Source organism: Psammomys obesus, unplaced genomic scaffold, assembly GCF_907164565.1.
Source record: "Psammomys obesus unplaced genomic scaffold, mPsaObe1.curated_primary_1811, whole genome shotgun sequence".
In the NCBI taxonomy this organism is placed as follows: domain Eukaryota; kingdom Metazoa; phylum Chordata; class Mammalia; order Rodentia; family Muridae; genus Psammomys; species Psammomys obesus.
In genome coordinates this window covers 14,931,759-14,949,270 of record NW_026585626.1, presented here as the reverse complement: position 1 = coordinate 14,949,270, position 17,512 = coordinate 14,931,759, and the positions used below count along the sequence as shown (strand labels likewise).

Here is a 17,512-nt window from a genome sequence, read left to right as displayed (position 1 = left end):
CAGATATTTTGGTTTTGTTGCTCTCCTTGTGGGGATCCTGTCCTCTCCAAATCTTACTATCTCCCTCTTCTTTCGTAAGATTTTCTGTACTATGCCCAAAGTTTGGTTTTGAGTCTCAGCTTTGCTTTGATACAGTACTGGGTAGAGTCTTTCAGAGGCCCTCTGTGTTAGGCTCCTGTCCTGTTTCCTGTTTTTTCCTTCTTCCAATGTCCATCCTGTTTTCTTTCTGAGTGAGGATTGATTGTCTTACCCAGTGTCCTCCTTCTTGCTTAGCTTCCTTAGGTGTACAGATTTTAGTATGTTTATCCTATATTTTATGTCTGGTATCCACTTATGAGTATATACCATGTGTGTCTTTCTGCTTCTGGGATACCTCACTCAGGATGATCTTTTCTAGATCCCACTATTTGCCTGCAGATTTCATGATTTCCTTGTTTTTAAATCACTGAGTAGTATTCCATTGTGTAAATGTACCACAATTTCTGTATCCATTCCTCCGTTGAGGGACATTTGGGTTGTTTCCAGCTTATGGCTATTATGAATAAAGCTGCTACAAACATGGTTGAGCAAATGTCCTTGTTGTGTACTTGAGCATCTTTCGGATATATGCTTAGGAGTGGTATAGCTGGATCTTGAGGTAGCACTATTCCTAATTGTTTGAGGAAGTGCCAGATTGATTTCCAAAGTGGTTGTACAAGTTCACATTTCCACCAGCAATGGGGGAGGGTTCCCCTTTCTCCACATCCTCTACAGCATGTTTTGTTACTTAGCCATTCTGATTGGTGTAAGGTGAAATCTCAGGGTTGTTTTGATTTGCATTTTCCTGATGACTAAGGACGTTGATCATTTCTTTAAGTGTTTCTCTGCCATTCTATATTCCTCTACAGAGAATTCTCTGTTTAGCTCTCTACCCCATTTTTTAATTGGATTACTTGATTTGTTGCTTTTTCACTTCTTGAGTTCTTTATATATTCTGAATATTAGCTCTTTGTCAGATAGAGGGTTGGTGAAGATCCTTTCCCAGTCTTTAGGCTGTCGTTTTGTTCTGATGACAGTGTCCTTTGCTTTACAGAAACTTTTCAGTTTCATGAGGTCCCATTTATTGATTGTTGTTCTTAGAGCCTGTGCTGTTGGCGTTCTGTTCAGGAAGTTGTCTCCTGTGCCAATGAGTTCTAGGCTCTTCCACACTTTTTCTTCTAACTGATTTAGTGTGTCTGGTTTTATGTTAAGGTCTTTGATCCACTTGGACTTTAGTTTTGCGTGGGGTGATAAATATGGATCTATTTGCATTTTTCTACATGTAGATATCCAGTTAGACCAGCACCGTTTGTTGAAGATGCTGTCTTTTTTCCATTGTGTGGTTTTGGCTTCTTTGTCAAAAATCAAGTATCTGCAGGTGTGTGGATTTATTTCTGGGTCTTCTATTCGGTTCTGTTATCCACCATTCTGTTTCTATGCCAATACTGTGCAGTTTTTATTACTATTGATGTGTAGTACAGCTTGAGATCAGGGATGGAGATTCCGTCAAATGATCTGTTGTTGTACAGGATCATTTTGGCAATTCTGGGTGTTTTGTTTTTTCATATGAAGTTGAGAATAGTTCTTTCAAAGTCTGTAAAGAATTGTGTTGGTATTTTGATGGGAATTGCATTGAATCTGTAGATTGCTTTTGGCAGGATGGCCATTTTCACTATGTTAATCCTATGGATTCATGAACAGGCGAAATCTTTCCATCTTCTGATATCTTCAATTTCTTTCTTCAGAGACTTGAAGTGCCCCCCCCCCCCCCCCGAACAGCTCTTTCTCCTGCTTGGTTAGAGTCACACCAAGGTACTTTATGTTATTAGTGGCTATTGTGAAGGGTGTTGTTTCCCTAATTTCTTTCTTGGCCCTTTTATCTTTGGTATACAGGAGGACTTCTGATTTTTTTGAGTTAATTTTCTATCCAGCCACTTTGCTGAAGGTGTTTATCAGCTGAAGGAGGTCTCTGGTTGAATTTTGGGGGTCGCTTGTGTTTACTATCATATTATCTGCAAATAGTGATACTTTGACTTCTTCCCATCTGCTTTGTATCCCCTTAATCTCCTTTAGTTGTCTTATTGCTCTAGCTAGGACTTCAAGTACTATGTTGAAGAGATTCAGAGAGAGTGGGCAGCCTTGCCTTGTCCCTGATTTCAGTGGGATTGATTTAAATTTCTCTATTTAGTTTGATGTTGGCTATAGGCTTGCTGTATATTGCCTTTACTATGTTTACGTATGTGCCTTGTATCTCTGATCTCTCCAGTACTCTAAACACGAATGGGTGTTGGATTTTGTCAAATACTTTTTTGGCATCTAAGGAGATGATCATGTGGTTTTTCTCTTTCAGTGTGTTTATATGGTAGATTACATTGATGGATTTCTGTATATTGAACCACCCCTGCATGTCTGGGATAAAGCCTACTTGGTCATAGTGGATGATATCTTTTCTGTGTCTTGGATTCTGTTTACAAGTATTTTATTGAGTATTTTTGCATCAATGTTCATAAGAGAAAGAAATCTGAAGTTCTTTTTTTTTGTTAGGCCTTTGTGTGGTTTAGGTATCAAAGTGACTGTAGCTTCATAAAATGGGTTTGATAATGTTCCTTCTGTTTCATTTTTGTGGAATAATTTGAAGAGAGTTGGAGTTAGCTCTTTTTTGAAGGTCTGGCAGAATTCTGGGCTGAAACCATCTGGCCTTGGCCTTTTTTTTGGAAGGGAGACTTTTGATGACTGCTTCTATTTCCTTGGGGGATATAGAACTATTCAATCTATTCACCTGATCTTGGTTTAATTTTGGTTAATGAAATGTATCAAGAAAGTTGTCCATTTTATTTATTTTTTCAAATTTTGTGGTGTATAGGCTTTTGAAGTAAGACCTAAAGATTGTTTCGATTTCTTCAGTGTCTGTTGTTATATCCCCCTTTTCGTTTCTGATTTTGTTGATTTGGATAGTTTCTCTCTGCATTTTAGTTAGTTTAGCTAAGGATTTATCTGTCTTATTGATTATCTCAAAGAACCAGCCCTTGGTTTCATTGATTCTTTGAATTGTTTTATTTGTTTCTAATTTATTGATTTCAGCCCCGAGCTTGAATATTTCTAGCCATCTACTCCTCTTGCTTGGGTCTGTTTCTTTTTTTTCTTTTCTTTTTTTCCCCTAGGGCTTTCAAGTGACTCATTAAGTTGCTTATATGAGATGTTTCAAATTTCTTCTTGAAGGCACTTAGTGCTATGAATTTTCCTCTGAGCATTAATTTCACTGTGTCCCATAAGTTTGGGCATGTATATGTATTTTTAATTAAGCTTATAAAACAGTGTTTCCGTATGGCTCTTTCAAACATCCTTAGTGTTATTTATTATCCTTCCTCTCTGTTCCATCCCATTTTCTAGTTAGAGTCCTCTCTACATTTTTTCTGTTTCTCCTTTTGTAGAGTCTGTATTTTGTTTAATATTTGCTTCATATAGACATAATCCTTTTCAAAAGGGTAGAGCTTAGATTTAGAAGAATTAATGGGAATGTCTTAGGTTTAGTTGATTTTGACAGTAGTAGCTTAGTCATCAGTCTCTAGTAGTGCAGATCATAAGCAGAGTGAAACATTTTAGATAATGGGCTGATTAACATACAGAATTAAGTATTTTTTATTTTAGTTATTGTGTTATTTAGCAGGAATGCCTCATGTAGGAATAGAACTTTTTATTTTTTACTGTTAATGCAAGGGCAAACCAGTAAGTGCAGGTTTTACTCAGTGGGAAAAACCTTACTGAGAACAGATCGACATTTAAGAAAACCTAGTTGCTGTAAAGAGGGCATCAGTTTTATCTCAGGATTTTGTGTTCTAGTAACCTCTAATCATCAAGCATAGTCTCACCCCCATAGCTCTTACGTAACTTAATCAAACTTGTAGTAACTTGAGTGTAAGATCATTTAATTTTTTTCCACCTCTTTTATTTTTTGGACAAAATCTTATTTTATTGTAGAAAAAGAATGTATCCTTATGTAAAATATTTACTTTCCCCGACTTTACCTAAAACATAAACTTATGCTTACTTGGTTATTTTTTATTTAAGTTCTCTTAACAAGTTGAATCCAAGGCACATACTTGGCATAATATAGCAAAATAGTATATCTCTACAAATATTGTTAAGTCCCACATTTTGTGTTTTAATTCTTATGTAGACCTCATTGCCTCATGGAATTTTAAAGCATTTCCTGAGTTACGGAATGTTACATTTCAACAAAGACCTGAAACAGCAAATTATTTTGTGAGCAGGAAAGGCAGAAAACCCCTGTAACTGTAGTTGAACACAAAAAGATATTTTTTCAGGAACTGAAAGAGACAACAAATGGTTACATTTTCTGAAGGACCAAGAGAGGAGAAAAAAGAAAAACCAAAAATGACAACAGAAAGCAGGTGGAAAAGACTGACAAGAGAGGCATTGTTGGCAAATTAGAGCCATTTGTAGATCAATAAAAAGAAGGGCATAACTTATTTGTAAACCAAGATCCACAAAATATTTTAATAACATTTTATTATATTTTAGCTAATAGATACTTGATTTATAACATAGTATTATATGTATCACAGGAAAGAACATTTTCTGTTAGAAACAGAAAAGGAGTTTCTCATGCCCAATACTAGGGTTTTCTGATTGTTTGCCTATGGCTTTTGTGGGAGCTAGTCAGTCCACGTTTCATAGTGTGCATATGTATAGATAAATAAGTAACTATGATTCCTTTCACTTTTTCAAATATCCTTGCTGCTACCAACATTCTTACCTTATAAGGTTTTGATAGTTACCAGGACAAGAGTTCAGATACAGGGGTAAGGGTAGATATCTTTCAAAGGTTAACACAGCCCAGGATAATTTTTCTCTGGTTTGCAACGTTTCAGCTCTCCATAATATCAAAATGCAGTCATTTGGTCTTGTAGAATATTTAACTGGAGTGCAGTCTTTCTCTTTTTTCTTTTCCCTTTCCTCCTCCTCCTTTCTTTATCCCTCCCCCTTTCCTTCCCTCCTTCCCCAACCCCTTTCTTTTCCAAACCTTCTGGGAGCTTAAGCTCATACAAACTTTATGGAGAAAAGGAATGAAGGCATAATTTTAAAGTTCAGTCTTGTCCCTCTGGTCACATGGTCAGCCTTGTCTCTAAGATTCGTATATGGGTACTTCTTTCCTTACTGTCTCCTGCATTTTTTCCTCATGACTGTTTCTCTTGAGTTTGCATATTGCAAAGGCCACTAAGCTTTGCATTCCTCTCAAGGCTCCGTCTATCTAGGTTTATATAGATTCTTTTCTGTAATATGAAGTGTTTTTATAATTCAGAATATAAAAGTGCCACTAACTATATCTCTGTTTCCCAGTCAGGATTTTTCATATTTTTCATATAAATATTCAAGATTTATATGTAAACATATTTAATGACAAAAATTTCTTATTTTGCCAGTGAGTATGCCATAGTTACTTGGATTTTTTTCTTGATTTTGGAGGTCATATGTTTTTATGTTAAGAATTGTGCTGGACTTTTATCATAGAAAAGGAATGAGAAGTTTGTCAGGAGACTTGACACTGGTTTCTAGTTTCACAAATTTACTTTTATCTTCAATAAGAAATAGAAGTCATGAAATCTTCAGTTGCTTTGATAAATTATATTTATCCTTTCAAATATGCTTATATTCTATAGTAATTAAATAAAATATCAAATATAAAAATATAGTTAAATAAAGTTATTTGTTTTGTTTTCTTCAGAAAAAAGAACATATCCGTTCCTTGACTATGTGTGGCCATGTTGGCTTTGAAAGTTTACCTGATCAGCTGGTTGATAGATCCATTCAGCAAGGCTTCTGTTTTAATATTCTCTGTGTGGGTGAGTGCCAAAGACTCTTCTCCAGGTTTTTCAAAATTTATGTTCCTACGCTCACTTCATTTTTTTTTTTCTTTTGTATAAGCAGGGTGATGCTGTGTCTGTGGATTTTATGAGTTGTTTAAATTCTATTAGTTTTGTTTTACTTAACTTCAAGCCTTTTTTAGTACTCTCTTTAGAGATCAGAGTAACTTAGCATGTATAATCATTGTTTCTCTAGTGATTTAAGAGCAGCATTAGCCTAAATTTCTTTTAAAGGCTATCTAACCTTTGAAATAGTTAGAATCTTTGAAGCCGGTCTAGAGTTTACATATGTGATTCTTATCTGCACTTTGTTTCTTTCAGGGGAGACTGGAATTGGAAAGTCCACACTGATTAATACCTTGTTTAATACTAATTTTGAAGAACTTGAATCCTCACATTTTTATCCATGTGTTAAACTTAGAGCTCAGACATACGAACTCCAGGAAAGTAATGTTCGCTTGAAACTCACCATTGTAAATACAGTGGGATTTGGTGACCAAATAAATAAAGAAGAGAGGTATGTGGGGTTTTGTTTGTTTGTTTCCATTCTTGTAATAAGACCAGTTTTATTTCAGGGTGAAGACTGCCTTCTTTCTCTTGAACTACAGTTTTATTTTTGGCTGATAAAATATTATGACTTTGCTTCCCAGACATAATTTTTTCTTGTTTAGCAACTAGTCAGTGTTTTGTTGTTATTGACAAGTTGGCATTTTTCTCTTGATTTGTCATATTTCTTTAGAATATTAAATCACAGCATTAAACTACATATTTAATAAAAATATTTGTAACTATTTCCTGTTATTTAGTATATATTCAGTGAATATTTTAACTAATATTTAGACTTATCTTGTAGAGAAAAAATGTATAAGGTATATAAGGGCAAACATATATAGTGGTTATATATATTGTCTATGAATTAATTATTTTCTCTGTCAAATTCTCACTAAAATAGCTATTTACATTATTAAACATTGTAGGAAACTTATGTATACTTTCATATATGAGTACATTATACTTTGATCATTTTCACCCTTTTCTCCCTGACTTTGAATGTGCCTTCTCAAATTCATGACTTCTTATATATTTGTGTGTGTATGTATATATGTGTGTGTATACATATATGTATGTATGTACACACATAAATATATGTGGTATGACATGTGGTCTCTGTGACACTTGTAGCTGTTGAGAGTTCTAACTGCATCATCCCTGTTATGTCCAGAAGACGCTACTTAACATCAGTTCTTCTGGTCCTCTGGCTCTGGTCTTTTTAGCCCCACTTTTGTGGTGTTCCTGGACCTTGAGTTCTGTTATATATGTCTCATTTGTGTTCTTGGCTAGGTTTAACAGTACCAGGCATGAATTCCCTCTAATTAAGCAGACTGTAAATCTAACCAGACAGTCTGCCTAGGTTTAGAGACAGAAAGAACCCACAATGGCAGGCATTTTTGGTGAATTCCTTCACCTTCTCATCCCACACCATCTTTCCTCCTACTCAGGCCTTACAATGAGCTGTACTCATGGGCTCTGTTGGTGAGTTCCCTTACTCCCCCACCTTGCCCCAGTAGCCATAACCAAGCTCTGTTAATAAATTATATTCGCTCTCACTCCTGCACCAGAGCTGGACTCAGCCCTTCCTTCCCAAAGCCTGGGATCTTACTTAAATAGCCACACACTACCAGTAAGACCCCAGTGAACCCCAAGCAACCACTGAATTAGTATCACTCCAGCCTTTCCACTAAAAAACCAACCCCATATCTCCTAAAGATCGAGCTGAGGTTCTGCCTACATGATCTGAAACCAATCAAGTGTGGGTGATGGTAAACCAGAACTAAAGTCCTCATCAGCATAGGTGGGTTAGAAACTTGTCTCATGAATACCAGTGGACTGACTTCAGTGGCTCAGGTCCCATTGTAAAAGCACTAGCAATGTGAGAAAATGATATCATGCACCCCTGTAAGCTCATGAACCCTTTAGAAATATTCTCCAGTGACAACTGGTTCTCAACCTGTGGGTCATGGCTCCTTTGTGGGGTCAAACAACTCTTTCACTTTTCAACTCTGGGGTTGCCTAATACCATCAGAAAACACAGATATTCACATTGCAATTCATAACACAGTTGCAAAGTCACAGTTATATGAAGTAACAACAAAAATAATTTTATGGTTGGGGGGAAATCACCATAACATGAATTGTATTAAAGGAGCACAACATTAGGAAACTTGAAAACAACTGGTCGAGATAAACCTGTATCAAAAATCTCATAATAAGATTCTAGCTTATATTTTATCTTATATTTTTTTATTGTCTGTTTTTATGATGTCGGTAGCATTATAGAGGTTAATTGTAGATTCTGTATTGATTTTGACTTCAGAGAAAGGAAGGAATATTTTGGTATAACTTTTCATTCTTTTTCCTTTCTGAAATATTATTATGTCGTTATTATAAGCTGTTTTCCACTCCCATTTTTCTCCATAGATGAGCCATTTTTGTGAATTAGGTATTTTCCCAGGCCTTTAAAAATTTCTTTTTAACTAAGCTTTAGTAATGCATATTTAAAAAACATGTTTTATGTCTAAGTGTTTTGCTTGTGTGTGTGTATTTCTATAATATGTGTCTGCCTGGTGCCTGTAGAGGACCCAGGAGACTACTGGACCTCCTAGAACTGTAGGTAGAGGCTATTTGAGCTTTCACTTAGGTTCTGGGAACTGAACTTGAGGCCTCTGCAAGAGCAGCAAGTGCTCTAGTTGCTGAGCCATCTCGATAATTTTTTTTTTTATTTCAGCATACAATTTAAAATATGGTTCTAAAGAAACATTTGGTTTTGTGATCCCCTACCACATTTCCTAATACAGGATATGGCTGTGTTCTTTAAGTACTTTGCTGCCAAGCGTCTACACCATTGCCTAGTCAGACTTGAAGTGGACTGTCTGTGTCTGCAGAGCTTTTGGTCTGTGGCTTTCTTCTCTCCAGTGTTCTGCTCCACAGATTCTAATTAGCTTAACTTTACTTTCCCCCAGAGATCCAGTAGGTTCTGTCCTCTCTTTCCTGGCCCCACCACTTGTTTATCTCAGCCGTCTTTCTCTCTTTGTGTCTATGCCCCTCTGTCTCTCACTGGCTCTGTGCTTTTCTGTTGTCTAATCTACTGCTAAATTTAATATCTGAATTTTTATTACAAGTTTTTACATTTGTATATTCTGTATGGTTGTTTTTCATATGTGTACTTGTAAGATCACTTTTTATTAGTTTTCTTTTTACCAACAATAGTTTGTATTTTATTCTATTGTAAAATTGTAGTTTATAATAATTTTAGTAAAAATTTTTGAAGATTTTCATTTATGGTTATTCCTCTTTGTATATTTTGATGTGCTTTTTATGGAAAAATATAGTTCTGGTGGCTTTTTGTTATAACTTGTAGCCTCATATAAAGATACCTTCCATTGGACAGACTTGGATTTGCTTGTAGTAGCTTTCTCTGACACTAGTCCTTGAGGTATCACTGAACCCATTTCATGCCTAGAAGTTCCCAGAATCAATGACTTCTTAAAGCATTACATGCCAGGCTGGTATTTTTGCCAGAAGTTCCGAGAAATGTGTCATTTTCTCTTTTCCTTTTAGTTACAAAACAACAAACACCCAATGGGTCTTTGGAAAGTAGGGAATAAGTTTGTAGGTTTATTCCTGGTTCATCCTCACTCTGACATTGTTGGCTTTTAGGATCACAGCTCAGTGTGGGCAGGAGTTCTCTCATTGGAATCCCACTAGTGTGGACCCCAGGCTTTGATTTCTTCTTCTTGCCCCATGAATCCAGTAGTAAAGCCCAATAACTGGATTGATAAATCATCTCATGATAAAATTATAACTGACACTGTTAGTATAGAACTTGGTAATATTTTTCTATAAAGGGAAAAGAGTAAATACTTCTAGCTTTGTGGGATATATCTTTTTATGAACTGCTTTGCTCTGCCATTTTGATATGAAAATAGCATGGGACAGTACATACACAGATGAACATGGCTGTGTTCCAGTGAAACATTTATTTATAACAACAGGTGTTCAACTAGATTTGGTCCTTGAGCAATAGTTTAATGAATGCTGCTCCAGTTTTCTTTGTTAGTTGTTGTGGATTATTGATATTTATTATTTATTTATCTGTTGGTTAAACAGTGGTTATTCCTAAGCCAGCTGTATACCCAAATCACCACACAGAGAGTAGGATTTATTTAATTAACCTAAAGCACAATGCTTGGCAATAGTTACTCTATCCTAAACCTTCAAGCCCACATAGCTTCCTCTCATTCAGAATTTCCAACATTATACTTGCTTTTAGTCATATCTTAGGTCTGGTTCATCTCTCCTCCTGGTTCCAAGTACTGTCCTGCTGATCTCTGCTCTCCCGCTCCTCCCATTCACTTTCTTCTTTTCCCTTCTGGACCATTGCATAGCATTGGCTGGCTGTTTTATTGAAAAAACAGAGAACAAATGGTGGCATGTTTACACAGAATTGAGACAGGTGATGCTTAGAATAAACATCACAATGCAATGTCCGGATTGAAACCAGATAGTGGAGGAAAGAAGTCAGCATTTGAATGAACAAGGGAAAATTATATACATTCCACAAGAACATTATACCAACAGTTTTAGTGGGGGGGAAAAAAAGCAAGTAAGAGATCATTTGTTCAGGAACTGAATCTGAGTGACTGTGGTCTTGGAAAATAGTTTCGTGTCACTACAAATAATGTGTTTCAGCAAGATAATGGGTTGGTAGCATCTATACAGTAACAGAACAGAGAAAGTCATTATTCAAGATAGGTTACATTGGAGGAGCCATGAGGTAAGCAGCAGGGTATAGCAAATGAGCAAAACTGTCACAAGCTTCAGATAGCATCTGGTAATCAGATACCACCTTGCATTTGATTTGCTAGAGGATAGGAATGGCTTTTTCCTTTTTCAGAGGATTTACCTAATACAAGAATATGGGTCACATACAGAGGTGGACAATAGCTATATAGGAAAGTGTAAGGTACCCCAAGATAATTTTGCTTTAACTTAACATTCCTATCCGTAGAGCTCTTCACAGTCACAGAAGTTACAGTAATTCATTATCGAATGTAACACAGGTCCATGGTATTGCTGGGAACTTGAGTTCATACCTCTCTTTGTTGTGCAGATATTGTTTTTATTTCTCACAGTGCTTACAGGCTCAATCCTAGGTTCTGATAAAGATGACAGAGTAGTCGGGAAAGCAGTTTTCAGGAGAAATAAATGGTTGGTAAAGCCATTAAGGAAGAAAACCCTAGATCATATTATTAAATTCACCTCCCAATCATGATTATTATTCTCCTCTTTTTCACTGTCTGTATCTAATGTAACATTTACTTATGATATGTTAGGAATATTAAAACTAAAGTTAAACATAGTGTGGTATAAAGAAATAAAAATAGCAGTGGAGGGAAACATTGATCCTAGCCAACCAAAAAATGCCATTTTAAAACTAGATTGACTGGCTTAGGAAGCTGAAAACTGTTTATTTAGTGCCAGTTTTTCTATGAAGCATGAAGATTAGAGCTAATAGACACAATGACATTTTTGTACAGTAGGCCTAACTTTACATACAGACTTAAATACTACACTAAAATAAGTTTTACTGTTAAGTAATTTAGCAGGAATGTCCCAAATTGAAAAAAAATTCTTTTTACTATGATTTTCTCCGCTGCTAAGATCACAACTAAGAAGCAAGTAAAGGCTTTATCTCATGGCAAAACATATGAACTTAGAAATTGGCTACAATCTAATTACCAAGTCTTACATGTCTTATTCAACAATAGATAAGGCATAAAATACTTATTCGATAAACTATTTGGGAGGGGCGCAAGTGTTACTGAGAGCAAATCAGTATTTAAGAAAACACTAGCTGGGCAGGGTGGTGAGCACCTTTAATCCCAGCACTCTGAGAGGCAGAAGCAGGCGGATCATTGTGAGTTCAAGGCCAGCCTGGTCTACACAGCCAAGGCTGCACAGAGAACCCTGTCTTAAAAAACAAAAAAACCCCAGTGAACCAAAAAAACAAAAAACAAACCAAAACAAAACAAGTGTAAACAAAGCGTCAAGCATCAATCAGTTTTATCTTAGTGTATTGAATGTTGACCTGAGGAATATTTATAACTTTTAATTTCAGCCAACTTAGTCTCGTGTCATCTTTTTTTTAAGTTTCAACTTTCATAAGCTTTAAAAAAATTTTTTTTTGCAAATTTCTTTTAATCAGTTTACATTCTTCTGTCACAAGCTGTTAAAATTTTCTTAGATTTATTTTATGTTGTGTGTATGAATATTTTGCCTGCGTGTATTTATGGGTTCCATGTCCATGCCTGGTGCTTGCAATGGTCCAAGAAGGGCATCAGATCTTCTGGAACCGTAGTTCCAGACAGTTGTGGGCCACCATGTGGGTTCTGGGTTGAATACAGCTCTTTTATAGGAGCAGCAACTGCTCATAACTGCTGAGCCAACTCCTCAGCCCATACAGCCTTTTTACAAAATACTTCAGCTTTCTAGTTTTGTCCTCATTTTTAATTTTCCATTTTGGAATACTATTTTACCCTAGAACAAAATCTTACTGTATTTTATAACAGGATTCTGTCTTACTTAAAAGCATTTCTTTACCAATAATCTTCACGAACCTTCTTTATCAATAACATTTTTATAACTTTTATCTCTTTCTTACTTGGTGGCTTCTTTCCTTTTTTTCACACAAAATGTAAAAACAACAACCACAGCAACAAAAAGCCCCATGTTTTAAGAATAAAATAACCGTATCCAAATTCAAACTCAGGAAGCTGAATCTAAACATGGAAAACATGTACCTTGTATCTTAACTATCTAACAGGTGTAACTTCAAAGTGTGTTCGCAGTCCTGTTTTATATCAATGTAAGTCAGCTATTTCTTGAAGATATAAGTCTTGTTATAATAGACATCTTGAAGTTGCCTTTTATTAAAGTGTATCTTTCATTTGTTTCTCCAGGCCAACAAAAGCAGCATTAAAGTATTGCATATTTTATTTTTTATTTGCATGTTTTTGTTTGAAGTAAGGATGTTAATCTTTTAATAAGTATTTTAACTTATTTTAATAACTTTAAATTATTTTAGCCTTCTTTATAACTTAAAGCATAGAAATGTTAATTGTTTTAAATATATTTAAAATTTATATTTATGATATAAAATAGCAAGAATGCTCTTATAAGTAGGTTTTGAAATGATGGTTGTTTTCCTTCATAGTATTAAATTTTAGAATTATATCTTGAAAAACCTCTTCTGGCTTGTGAGGGTAAATGTGTGGTCTCTTCTCTTTCTTGTCTCTCTGTCTCTCACGTATACACACACACATACACAAATATTCAATAGGCAAAAATCATCCTAAGATGCCATTATTTACTTATATAAATATATACTTTCATATACATCTTAAGTTAGGCATGAGATGAATAGTGATTTTAGTGCTTAGTGTGTTTTATTTCATGTAAAATGTAGTAGCCATTTTTAGGAATTATTTTAGTAATTTATTATTTTAGTAGTATTATTTAGTTATTTTTAGGAATTTTAGGAGCAGAGTTAGTTTTGTCTTATATGGAAACAATTTATGACCAAGAATAACCCAGTTGTTGTGTTTCTCAGTAAAACAAAGTGGAAATTTTACATCTCTGTGTTGTTAAGATATCAGAAAGGCCTAGTGAAAGGAAAAATGGTCAATGGCGAAGTTTGTTGTGTAGAATTAGATTACCATCAGCAGAAAATTGCTTTTACAAACTGGAGCTTTTAATGTAGTATGAGATAGTTCTTCCTGCTAGGTTTTAATCTTAAAATAGGCCATATAAATCTTTTCCTTTGATAATGAATTTTACTTTGCTTGGAGATAAAGGAGGGAGAAGCATGGTCTAAGGATCTATGAGAAGAGAAGAATGGGTTGGACATAGTTAGCTTTCTCAGAAATTATTTTCAGTTCTGATATAATCTAAACTTACTAATTCATGTGTTTTTACTACTCATGTTTGTTGTCAAATTGATACATTTGTTTAGGGAGAAGGAACCTCAGCTTCTGAATTACCTTCATCCTATTGGCCTGTGAGCATGTCTGTAGGAATATTTTCTTTATTAATAATTGTTGTAGGAGGTCTTAGCCCACTGTGGTCTACTGGTACCATTCCTAGGCAGGTGGGCCTGGATTATAGAAAAAAGATGGCGGAATGAGTCAAAGGAAGCAAGCCAGTAAGCAGCATTCCTTCATGGTCTCTGCTTCTGTTCTTGCCTTTAAGTCCCTGTGTTGACTTCTTACCTTGGCTTCTCTGGATTCTCAACCTGTGGGTTGCAACCCCTTGGGGGGGGAGGTGAATGACCCTTTTATAAGGGTCTCCTAAGACCATGTACATATCCGGGATTTACATTACGATTTATAACAATCATCATACAATTCATAACAAAATTGTAGTTATGAAGTAGCAATGAAAATAATTTTATGGTTGGGGGTCACCATAACGTGAAGAACTGTATTAAGGGTTAGTAGCATTAGGAAGGTTGAGAACTGCTGGCCTATGACTTGGAAGTTTAAGGTGAAAGAAACCCTATCTTCTCCAAGTTGCTTTTGGTCATGATATTTATCACAGCAACAAAAAGTGAACTATGACAATTTTTTTAAAAATATAAACATTATTATTAAAAGTACTTTGAAATAATTGTACACCAAAATTAGCCAGACTGAGTCTATAAACCTTAGTGAACTTCCACATAATTAGAGTAGGCATCTGGAATGGATGCTGTGGCGCTCTCTACATTAAGACTTACACTTTTAGCATCAAATATGTTTTATGCACTTACCTACCCCTAAAACCAAGATCACATGACAGAATTAGAACTAGAGAAACAATTGGCTTTATTTCCTTTTTCATAACTCACATTCATTTACCTGCATTCAGTTCTTCCTCATTCCTTTTTAATGTAGATAATGTAGATACAGTTTCTAAAACTTACTAATTTCAAGTTACCAATATTATCTTGTTTTCATTCTTGAGATGCTTTAAATTTTCAATTATAGCAAGCTTCCCATTCATGACCTTTAACTCTATGCTTAGGACTTTGAGTTTTAACATGTGGGAAAATCCAAAACAGTATAAGAATTATTAAATGTTTCCTGTTGAGAGTAATGTAATCTTTACTTAGGTTTTCTCATTTTTCTTCAAATACTTGTAAGGTCAACATAGTTTTTAAACATAAAGCCGTTGGATTATCAAATGGCAGTTTTTCTCCAAACATTTCTTCTTTTCTTGAATTAAATATTAAGGAATGGAAGGAGAGAAGGCTGAATATCATCAAATTTACAAACTGAACATTCTGCAAACAAAAATAAATTAAATGCTCTGAAACAGCATAAAAGATATCTCAATAAATAGTGCTCTGACACCCAGCTCAGAACGAGGCAATGGTCAGTGGACCAAACCAAGAGGAGTTGACGTCCCAGGAAGAGTGCACATCTGAGGAAGTGGTTCCACATAGTTGGAACCAGGGTCCGTGATACCTGTTGCTGATCCAGGTCACTCCTCCAGTGAATACGGATCGTGCTTTGGCCATATTTAGTGCCCCAAAATATTGATGAAAAAAATCATAGTTCTCACCTCAAAGTAAATACTGGGTAGTTTATTTTGTAGTCAAAGGTAAGTGAGTGGCTTTGGTCTTGAAGCATAGATTGGTTTGTCCAAAATAACATGTCTCATGTGGCCAACAGTTTTGTGACATTTTTATAGTAACAGAACAGAGTGACAAATGAAAGCACTTCTCAGATATTTAGTGGAGATATCAAGTGAGCTGGTTTCAGTAAATCAGTGAAATCTGTTGTAGGCCTCAGAAGCTCTGATGACATTCTTGTTCTTCATAGCCTAAGACCTGACTTGATATCTGAAGGTGTGAGGGCATGCAGAGAGACAGGAAGGTAACAAGTGGCTATTCAAGGAGACTAAAAATAGCCCATGGTAACATTTCACCTCATCATGCAGCCTTGTAGATGGGGCTTTTTCTGGGAATGTCAGTTCATATCTGCTTAACACTCTAGTTTTCCCCTTCCTCTTTGGTTTTTGCCTTGATTCCTTAACACCTGTTGAGCTATGTGGTATTTTTAGGGAAGTGTGTGAGTTTAAGTCATTGTCTTCTCATTGAAATGTTATTTTCTATTCACTGGAATTAGAAACAGGATAAATTACTATGGAAGAATTCCTGTTTATTTAACTAACAGTGTCTATGGTTTTATTTTTGAAAAACCTTAAGATAGTCATCTACATGAACATTCATGGTTATTTATGTCATGTAATAAGTCATTACTGACCTACTTTAAATAATTACTAAATATTTATTTGAAACTTTTATGCCAAATATGTAGTAAAATATTTTTACTTCTTAATTTTTTTGAAGGGAATAGTACCAGGTCATATTTAGACCAGCATTCAGGAACCTTCTTGGTATTGATAGTGGTCCATCTGATGATGACCTCAGTCCTGCTAATGTTCAAGGTGTTACGCTAATTCTTATAGAAAACAGAATTGTGAAGACACTGGCTTTCTTCTCAAACTGTTCATTGTATGTAGTAAGAGAATACACTATTCTGTACTTTTAAAAAAGTGCCAGTCTCCAAGGCCTGGAATAATCAGACAATTATAAAACAATTCAGTTTCATCTATGCTTATAAAGTTACTTTCACTGTTTTCCTGTAGGATTACAAAGATGTTCATGGAGTGTCCAAAGCCACAGAAAACAAGGTGGATTAGGAAAGGAACTGTTTTTGAACTATTAAAATATCTTCATAATATGTGTTTCTCTGGTAGTTTTTATTCTGTAAATCTTCATAATGTCTGACTTGCTATTAATTCTGTTTAGAGGCCCGAATTAGTTAATGAACTTGATTAAGAGTAGAAAGGGAGGGCTGAGGAGATAGCCTGGTCAATAAAGTGCTTAAGTATGACCTGAGTCTGCTCCCCAGAGCCCATCCTAAAAATAAAATACGTGGGGCAGGGCTGGAAAAATGGCTCAGTGGCTAAGAACAATGGCTGCTCTTCTAGAGGACCCAGGTTCAATTCCCCAGCACCCATATGGCAGCCCACAATTGTCATTAACTCCAGTTCTAGGGATCCACAACTCTCACACAGACATACATACAGGCAAAACACCAATGCATATAAAATTAAAAAAAATTAATCTTTAAACAATCACTCTTTAAAAAAGAAGTGGGGCATAATGGCACATGCTTATAATCCCAGTGCTGGGGATTAAGAGGCAGGATCCTTGGGGCTTGCTGGCCAGCCAGCCTATTAGAATCTGCAGGACTCAAGCCAATGAGAGGCCCTGTCTCAATTAACAAGGCAGCTGGCTCCTGAGGTTCTCCTCTGGATCCATGTATAGGGGCACATATATGTACCTGCACACATGAACACATACAGACAAGTTGCATAAGCAATGATTTAGCATATCAAAATGAAGTGGAACTTTGATAAACTCATCATGAGCTGAGGTTTAGTATACTTTTCAAGTACACTGATTTGATTTGTATGTCAAAGAATGAATAGGCTGAGATGGC

At 35.6% G+C, this 17,512-nt stretch overlaps 1 protein-coding gene across 2 annotated transcripts in view; it reads left to right on the top strand.

The window, feature by feature from the left end:
- The window catches only part of Septin10 (septin 10), a 90,844-nt gene that overhangs the window by 21,690 nt on the left and 51,642 nt on the right, over positions 1-17,512 (top strand). For both annotated transcript variants that reach the window (XM_055614319.1, XM_055614327.1), the window contains exons 2-3: positions 5,765-5,882; positions 6,225-6,420. In XM_055614319.1, coding sequence (XP_055470294.1) covers positions 5,765-5,882; positions 6,225-6,420 — 314 coding nt within the window. The remainder of the gene's footprint in view (positions 1-5,764; positions 5,883-6,224; positions 6,421-17,512) is intronic.